The 9763-nt window shown below is 46.2% G+C and overlaps 2 gene segments (V, D, J or C); both read right to left on the reverse strand.

The window, feature by feature from the left end:
• Nucleotides 1-588: 588 nt before the first annotated feature.
• Nucleotides 589-4905, reverse strand: LOC105713676 (T cell receptor beta variable 6-5-like). The segment is given in 2 exon segments: nt 589-4540; nt 4632-4905. Coding segments are annotated over 2 exon segments (513 nt in total).
• A 362-nt stretch (nt 4906-5267) lies between these two features.
• LOC135276777 (T cell receptor beta variable 5-1-like) lies at nt 5268-9492 on the reverse strand. The segment is given in 4 exon segments: nt 5268-5384; nt 8080-8486; nt 8617-8871; nt 9256-9492. Coding segments are annotated over 3 exon segments (573 nt in total).
• Between the last annotated feature and the right edge of the window lie 271 nt (nt 9493-9763).

Genomic DNA, 9763 nt, shown 5'->3' on the forward strand with positions numbered 1-9763 from the left:
GAAGAATGGTTTGCTCTTGTGTTGCAGAAAACTTCCAATGTGACAGGGATAGAAGAGACTTCAGAAGAAAGAATGTTCCTGTGGATGAAGCTTCAGACTTTGCAGCTGCCAGATGCCCCAACACATGCCGGGGAAGAGGCCTGTTCCCCACCCATGCCCGAACTTCTGCATGTGGGCAGCAACGTCCCGGTCCCAAAGAAGACTGCGTGTCCCAGCCCTGAAGGCCGAGGCTAAGATACCCAGTGCTTGACTTGGAGCCAGTGAGCTGGCTCTGAGGACTCAGAGAAAAACAACTATAGTCATCTCTCTCTCTATCACCCATCACACACACACACACACACACACACACACACACACACACACACACAGTGAGACTACTTGGCATCTGAGGACTCACCTGCCCCCAGGTGACGATGGGCCACGATTGCTTCCATCACCCACATTTACAGTTATTGTGTCTCAGGGGTGAATCTGTGACAGCTGTGGTCCAAATCTACTTCTTTTCCCTGGGGAGGAAGGAGCAAAGAGAGGCCTCTGTTAAGGGTTTGTAGGAGCTGAGAAAAGAGAAAAAGATGAGGTCTGTGAGCAGGAAGGAGGTGACTGTGCCACACTGTGGCTGAGCTGCTGGCACAGAGATTCATGGCCAAGTCTCCCTGCTCTGTGTGCTGGATCTTCAGAGTGGAGCCAATCCCTCAGGCCTCTGCAGAGAACCAATCACTGGGCAGCCCCGATTTATCTGCTGCATCCTTGTCTTGGGAGTAAATTAGAAACCCTGCACCCTGCCCTGGGCTCTGTTGGTACCAATAAAGGATTGCATGACCCCAAATTGGATCTTACCTGAGAGCTACATCTTTTCTCCCTTTGCTACCTTGTGTCTCAGGGACTGGGGGACTCCAGCACCTGTGTGATCTGTGGAGACAGGAGTTGGGAACTGAATGAGAAAAACAACTACAGTCATCTCTCTCTCACCCATCTCTCTCTCTCTCTCTCTCTCTCTCTCTCTCACACACACACACACACACACACACACACACACACACACTGAGGCTGCTTGGTGTCTGAGGACTCTTCTGCCTCCAGGAGGCACAAGGCCACCCAGTAGAGGAACCTGGTGCCCAAGGCAGGGTCAGGGCAGGATGGGAGCTTTACCAGATCAGGGTCACTGTGAGCAGGAGCAGAGAACGGGAGTCGTCCTCGTCCCCATATGGAAGGTCTTACAGTGACAGCACGTCCTCTCTTAATCCACACAACCACAGGAACAAAAGATTTATATTAGGGTATACTTTGATGACTGATTTAAATATTTATGAGTTCCTTGTTTTTTCTTTGTTTGTTTTATAAGACAGAGTCTTGCTCTGTTGCCCAGGCTGGAGTGCAGTGGTGTGATCTCAGCTCACTGCAAATTCTGCCTCCCAGGTTCAAGTGATTCTTCTGCCTCAGCTTCCTGAGTACCTGGGATTACAGGTGTGCACCACCACAGCAGGAAATTTTCATATTTTTAGTAGAGATGAGGTTTCACTATGTTGCCCAGGCTGATCTTGAACTCCTGACCTCAAGCGATTCACCCAGCTTGGTCTCTCAAAGTACTGGGAATTACAGGCATGAGCCACTGTGCCCAGCCTATAAATTCCTTTTTAACAACATCAGTCCATATATCATTGCTTTGGGCTCCCATGCTGCCTGGACCCGGAGGCTTCACGCTGCATCTCTGAGTTGATCTTCTCATCCCACAGCCGCTCCTCTGTCTGCTGGGTACACTCTCTAGGATGTGTCAACAGCTATGCCAACACAAGGCACCAAAAGGTGATCTCACTGTCTTTCCTGCAAGCCAGGGTCCCCTGTGCCATCCCCATTCATGCCCAGCCTCCCCCATTCCCCCAGTCACTCGTGCCCAATGGGACTGTCCCATCACATGGGTCCCCTCACAAGCTGCACCTCATGCCTCTTTCCAGGGATCATTTTCTACCTTTGTTAACTACAATTCAGAAAAGATACCTTGGTGGCAAACTCAGTGTTTTTTCTTTCTCTCCCTATAAATATGTTTCCCTCAATCTCAATATTTAATGAATGAGAATTCTAATTCTGCCTTGATGCTTATTCTTAATCTCTTTCCATGACTTTCACTGTTCCTTCCAGTCTATTCCGCTGGGAGATATTGATCTTTTGGGCTACTTTTAAATCTTCTCTTTGTCATCTGTGTTCCAGAATTTCACCATAACATATGTTTTCATCTTACTTCATATTCATTTGACTTGTTGAAACAGAGGATTTAGGTCCTGAAACGTGTCTTGAAGATTCTCAGCTAATGTCTCATAATTATCACCTATCATTCACTATACTTTCTCTTTCTGACACTTCGATCATATGTAAGAAAAATGGGAAGTTCCAACAAAATATTATATACGTATATATCCTAATATATAGAGCCTACAAGTTTTTTTTATTCCTTGTCTGTTAACTTTTCTTGTTTCCTATTTAATTTTCTGTGTTGCCTTTGAGGTAACTCCTCCAGATCTGTCTTTGACCTCAGTTAGAATGTCTTTTGAAAAAGCATGTCATCTTTTCTTCATTTCCATTTGGTTTTCAATGATAATTTTCATCATGTCTGTGTTCTCTTTGATCATTTTGTTTCCTTGATGGTTTCTGACAGTCTCTTTTCTCTTGTTCACATATCAATTCACTCTTGTATGCCTTTAAATATAGCACTTCAACTTTTATATCTTTTAGTGGCAAAATTCCTTGTCTTCATATGTTTCAATTACTTATTGCTTCTACTCAGTCTTCTTCAGTGATTCTTGTTTTAATTGTCTTAATAGTGTGAGTATATGTATCTGACGTTAATCTGTGGAATTTCAGAGAGGCCGGCATTGAGAGTGCAGGTGGCCGCGTCCATAGCCTTCCCACTGCCTCCAGTCTCATCCCAGATACATGGGGTCAAGAATTGGCTGCTGCACTCTGGGTTGCCATACACACTCCTGGCTTTGGTTCCTGGGGTCAGAACATGCTCTCAGGACAGCCACAATGTTCCCTGCAGAACACAATTCTCATTTTTGTTATTTTTCATGATACCTTCTCCATAAATTAGCACCTGTAAGGCTGTGTAGACATGACTTTCCCTACCTGCTTCTCCAAGAAATAAAAATTATATACATACATTTTCAGTAAAGAAAGCTCCCAAGTCTACAGATAATCCCTCTTCTTTTCTTTTTGTTTCCTAACCCAAAACGTTAAAAAAAAACTTAGATATTAGAATTATGAAACGTAGACTTTATCCTCACTGAGTCTGAAGAACATATGATATTTTAAATTGGAAATTCCTAGACACACTGACAAACTGGTTTGCACAATGAATGGTCCAATGCTTGTTCAACAAGCGTGCCCTTTGATAAGCTCACAGCAGAGCATCTCAGTACAGTTAACTCTAGATCTCTGCCAGGGTACAGCTGATCTAGAGTGTTCCTGTTGTTGGTTCATCCACCCACTCATCACTCCATCAGCCTGTCATTTGTTCACTCAACCACTATCTGTGAAATGAGTCTCCCTTCATGCCAGGCACAGCTGTTGGTAAATGTAACAAGCACAGCCTTCACCTTTATGGAGTTTAAAAGCGAATTGAGCAGAAAAATATTCAGACAAGTAAACTGGAAAACTCCAACTGTACTAAACTCTATTGACTAACAAGCACATGTTACCATCAGTGCTTATAACAGAAAAATTGATCTCAGCTGGGAGGTGAGGAAGCGCTTCCTACAGGAGGGGCTAATCATGCTGAGATCTGAAGCACAGGTAGGAGTTGGCCACTAGAGAAAAGAAGGCTCCAGCCCAGGGCAGAGGAAATGGACTTTGAAGTCTCTGTGATGGGGAGGAAGCAGGCACAGAAGAGGAGCTCCCCTCATGGCTGCAGTAGAGAGGGGCAGGGAAGTGGAAGGTGGAGAAACCGAACAAGGCTTTGACTGGTGACTGCTCATATGGGAAAGGTGGGCCACTGGAGAGACCACGTGAGGGTGGGGGCTGGGGGAACCCTAGAGAGAGGAAGCAGCATGATCCCCAGGGAGAGACGGGAGTCTAGATGGGTCTGAAATACAAATCCTGTTTCATCCTGGGGGCCTCAGACCCAGGATGATAGGGTTCCAAGTTTCCTGGAGCAGAGAATTCTGCCCAAGGCATCACTGAGTCTTAGGTGGGGAGCAGGGCAGAGCCTCCCTGCCTTTATGTGCAGAGAGGAGACGGCTGTGCAGCGCTGTGGAGTAACTGCTGGCACAGAAGTATACAGATGTCTGGGAGGGAGCAGCTGCCTCCAGCCTGAGCGGGAAATCCTCTGTGTTTGATCTGGAGACCTTGTAGCCTTCGGAGACTTCTCCTTTGTCAGTGGTACCTTCACCAGCTGAGTAATGAATCAACCTCAGCCCCATGCCTGGGTCTTGTCGATACCAGTACATGAGGTCATGGTTCATATCCTGGGCACACTGCAGCGTCATGCTCTGTCCTGTCTTCAGGACCTGGAATTTTGGGGTCTGAGTGACACCAGCATTCACTGGACCTGCAGAGAAGGAGAACAAAGCTGATGCTGCAGCCCCAGGGCGAAGGCTCTGGGCCTTGAAATCCACGCAGGAGCCCTGCCCAGGACCCACCTGCCCACAGGAGACAAAAGGCCGCACAGCACAGGAGGCCAATGCTCATGGCAGGTGCTGCAGGACGGAGGAGTCTTCTGGGTCTGTGTGTTGATGAACAGGGAACAGGGCTCTCAAGGGAGTCATTCTGAGACCTCATTCTCCCTGCCTGGGCCCCAGCGCCTTCCTGTCAGGAGAGGCCACGCCTCTTCCCCAGATAGTCAAATTCAAGATAAAGTGAACAGTTTGGATGGGAAGAATGCCTTTGTCTGAATTGACACAGCCTTACAAATTTTTCTTAACCTTTTTGTAAACAGCTTGTAACTCAATGTAAATTTTATCCCTGTGATAATATAATTCCTCATTCATACACTGGTGTTAGTTATCTAAACATTTCTATAATTTAGACTCTTAGGGAAAATCCTCATGTCTCCCTGGTGTTTTTGACTCCTGTGTCCCAAATACTCCTTCAAGTATCCTTTTCTATTTGCTTAATTGACCATAATCCTGTTAATGTCCGGTGCTTATATTGGTCTTCTCTGTTATCAGGTCTCCAAATCCCAGGGGCAGGCTCATCAACATTGGAGGAGTCGTTTTGCTCTGTTTCTTGTCAACCCACTGACAGATGGGACTCCTGACAAGCCCAGCTGAGCACCTTCAGCTCCTCCCAGGGCTCTTGCTTTCTGTGTCAGTGAAGATCACAGCAGGCAGGACCACCTCATGCTGGTGACTGCCCTCTGTGGACGATGGTGGCCGCCCAGCGCTGCCCATGACCTATGGGCACAAAGGTGTCCTGATGTGTGAGGGACATAGGGAGAGGAGAGAGGGAGCAGGCTCCGGGATAAGAAAAAATGTTCTTATTTTATTTGAAATGTCATATTTCATAGGGAATAGTCCCTTGGTCGGGATTCTTACCACTAATTTGTAATATTTTTTTTTAAAAAAGGTCAAAACCTGTATCTTAGTGCAGAGAGTCCCACACTTAAAAGGACCCCGTGTTGCTGTCACATTGTCATGATCTGCAAGTTCCTTACAATATTTGAACAAAGGATCTGCCAGTAAGTCACGCTGCTGATCCTGAGTACATGGTTTTGTTTCATAGTCTGCTTACCTCTGCTTATGCTGGTTTCCTTTTCGCACAAGCACATGACTAGAGTCCGAGTCACTCACCATCTATGGGGTTTAGGAGAGAAGGACACAGAAATTAAAGTCAGAGCAAAGGGCCACCTGGGGCTGAAAGTCACAGCCAGGATCCAACAAGTTCATGGGTGGGTGCCACGTCTGTGTCCATGCTGGACCAGGAGGCAAACACACAGGATAGGAGCCTGGTTCCCAGGACAGAAAAGGGGACTTTGTAGCTCAAGGCTTAGATTTTATGAATTGGACACTTAGGGTCAACACAAAAAGGACCTTTTTTCCAATGTGACATCATCTCTCAACAAGGTGACTATTACTGTGTTTTATTTGGCCCCAGGACACTCAGTGTGTGATCACAAAGCTCAGCTGCATATGTGTCTGATAAAACTCAAGACATTTACCTTAAAGATGATTAATTTTTGTCAAAATATCATCATAAAATAATTGGAGTGAATGGGCAGATAAGAAATGAATGTAAATGAATACATAAACTTTGTAGAATCCGCCTGTACTGGTTTGGAAGACCTTTTGAGGTTGTTTCATCACAACATCCATCTCCAGACAGAACTGTCTCTAACGTGGATCTGGTAGCTCTTGGCTCCAACCCCTTTTAAAACCGTGCAGCTTTTCAGGAGCTCCTCATCCCGTTAACTATTAGTTATGTATTAAAGAGGATTAGGCAGTAGGGATTTTACAGTTCCACTAGAAATGTTCCTTAAAAAAACTACTCTACGGTGATGAAAATCACATCAGTGCTTGTTGGAGATGCAGAGAAACATTGCAACAGGGCATGAGGGAATTTTCTGGGTGATGAAGATGCTCTACATCTCAGCAGAGATGAGGTTGCATGCGTATGTACATGCACATCACTCAAAAATCACTGATCTGCTTATTTAAAATGTGTAATGTTTATATAATTTATATATCCATAATATTGAGTTTTAAATGCCTGAGGAGAGATATACGCTTCATTCTCTAGTTAATACTGTCAAAGTAATCATCATGCATATATGTTTCCATACTGTGACTTCCTGAGTCCTCAACCTAAGATTTCCAGGCAAAATGTGTCTTTAACTGCCTTTGGGTATTGGTGCAGTGAACAGGCTGTCTGAGATTAGCAAAGGATATCAAAATAGCTAGATTTACACTATATGCTAAATATTTTATGGTGTTAAATTTTGGACACAACTCTGCAGATGGAGAGTATTAGTCTCATTTTATAGATAAGAAAATTAAAAAAAAAAAAAACACTAAAGTAAACCTAACCAGCCCTCCCCAGGGTTCCCTGCAGCATTGTGGAGCCACAGCGCCTCCGAGTGGCCAACGTTCCACAGTCCCATGGATTCACACCTGACCTGGGGAGCTCAAGATTTTCCAAGTCAAGAACAGAGATGCCCCCACTGCAACCCCTACAACCCCCACCCTCTCACACACACCTTCTGTATTGCTTTCCCAAAAGGGTTGATTTAGGGTGGAATTTCAAATTCACCCTTGGCCAGTGGAGACAAAAGACACATCTCGATTGCACGAGAAATTACTGTTACATCATTGCAATAAACATCCTAAGATGGAAGAGAGGAGCCAGAATTATAGAGGCCACAGAATGAAACAGTGTGAGGATATGAAGCCAACCTGGGCTGAAAACACTACATTGCAGAGCTCGCTTTGATTAATCAGACCCACATATTTTCACACATTGTATTTAGTTTATTCACGAATTTTAGTTAGCACATTCTATAAAGGAGATTTTTCAATTTTACAAATTTATTTCTGAATTTATAAAATCTTGAAATAAACTATCTATCAGGTACAACAAAGCAGATTCAGTTAGGTCTGCTCTTTTCCATCCTTACCTAGAAGTGCCTAGAAGCTCTGTCAGAAAAGTTGCCAGAAAAGTTTACCTTATATTTGATAGGTATTGAAAACTTTAGGAGGAGGGGAAAGAGAGTTCATGGTACAAAGAACACCACTTTTCATCATCATCTGCTCTATTTTCAGTCATCTTTTGTTTTCTCTCTCCTTGACTTTCCCCAAATCTCAATTTCTTTTCCCTCAGTTGTAAAAGCAAACCCTGTGATTGTCCCTTCTACACTATGCTGTTATCAACAATCTTGACCACAAAATGAGATCCCTTGTCCTGAAAAAGAGTGTGCCAGCTGTTAAATTACAAACATGTCCTCTACCCTGTAGTTTACCGTGTCGGCAGAAAAGGTAATTCTGCAGTGAACCTACAGAAGCAGCATCATCCTCTGAGCAGCCCCTCTCGGCCTTGTTTCCCCCAGCCCTGAATAGCAGAAAGCCCCAGGCTGTGGGTCCTGGCATCCTAAATTACCTTTCTTTCCCCTAGCAGTCCCCAGGTTCTCACAGATACAACAGGGCTGAGGTTGCTCCACATTGGGCCAGGGAGGTTTGTGCACAGAATGTGGTTGGCTTTGTAGGGCTGTGCCAAGTTGCTGGCACAAAGATAAAGGGCCGAGTCCCCCAGCTCCAAGCCGCTCACATCCATCTCAGAGCTATAGTTAGAGAACTGGCGCCCTGAGAATCGAGCAGGGAAGTTTCCTTTTTGTCTCTCTATCTCATTGTAGTATTCGAAGAGGAACTGAGGGTCCTGTCCTGGGGCCTGTTGGTACCAGTACACGCTGTTATGCCCAGAGATAGGGGAGCACCTCAGTGTCACTTGCTGTCCTCTCATTTTGATCAGGTGTCTTGGAGTTTGGGCGACTCCAGCCTCTCCCAGGCCTGTGGGAAAAGCAGATGGAAAATGAGCACAGGAGACAGCCTGGTGCTACCTCCTCCCCAAAGTAAAGTGGAGGACACCGAGCGGGGACAAGCTCAGAATGGGGGTGCTGTCCTGTCTGCAGGGACTCACCTGCTCCCAGGAGACAGAGCAGCGTCCAACAGAGCAGCCCGGAGCCCATGGCACGAAGGGTCAGGCAACACCGTGTCTGTGCTCAGGGCTCGGTCCTCCTGGGGGAGAGCTGAGTTCTCAGTCTCGCTTTTCCTGATGGGAGGGGTATCCTGTGACGTCACTGTCCTGTGTCCTCCCCTTTCAGGCTTCCTGAGATCCAGTGCTCCCTGTTCTGCTCAGCGGAATGCAGTGTGCTGTGAGGGAGGGAGAGAGAGGCTGGGGAAAGAACACAGGCGGGAGCCTGAGGGTCCCTTGGATGAGGCGTGCTCCAGAGACATCCCACCTGTGCCTACATGCTGAGAAATGCTGAGTGTATGATAAAATGTATTGTTTGCTAAGAAGAATGATGGCAAGAAAAACCTATCTGCCTCCCAACCAAGTGGAAAACTAGTTGGAGCATCTAAAGTAGCAAGACTCTGTATATATATATAAAATACACCCGTTAAAACAATTCTTTAAGCAAGGGATATGACCCTGCTCCCATGGCTCCCTCATGGAGAATACTTTTTAGTTTGTCCTTGATTAGTGGTAAGGAGGCACCAGTTGCCTACCTAGGTTCTATGAGAAAACACAGAACACCTGTTTGTTAATAATAATCACCTGTTCAGAGAGAATACGTGGGTTGGAGTCTGCTCAAGGCCCTCAGTCTGGAATGCTGTCAGCCCCCCGAGGCTCTCAGCTCAGAAGGAGGTTGGCCCCTGGGTAGTCCCACTTTGCTGTTCTATCTGGGTGTCTTCATCTTAATGCCTTCAGTGCCGCCTGGGTGGGGTCTCTACGGCAGACCTGGTCTTGGTACCAAGGACTTGCTGGCTCCCAGGAGACAAAGTCCCTTCCATCAGAGGCACCTGGAGCCCATGCTGGGTGGGACAGAGCTGGGCAGGTGTCACCCTGCTAGGGGTACTGGTTCTCTGAGAGCTGGGGTTTTGGGCATCGCATCTCTGATAGGATGTTAGGCTGTGATGTCACTGCTCTGATGTCGTAGTCCCTGCAGGTTCTCATGCATCCTACCTCCTTTGTTAGGTCCCTGGCTTACCTGATCCAGGACCCCTAGCTTTTTGCTGTAATTACTCTCACATACCACATAGGGCTGAACTGGGCTGCTCTAAGC

This window comes from Aotus nancymaae, unplaced genomic scaffold (assembly GCF_030222135.1).
Source record: "Aotus nancymaae isolate 86718 unplaced genomic scaffold, 86718_ANA_hifiasm-v0.15.2.pri h1tg000002l, whole genome shotgun sequence".
NCBI classification, from domain to species: domain Eukaryota; kingdom Metazoa; phylum Chordata; class Mammalia; order Primates; family Aotidae; genus Aotus; species Aotus nancymaae.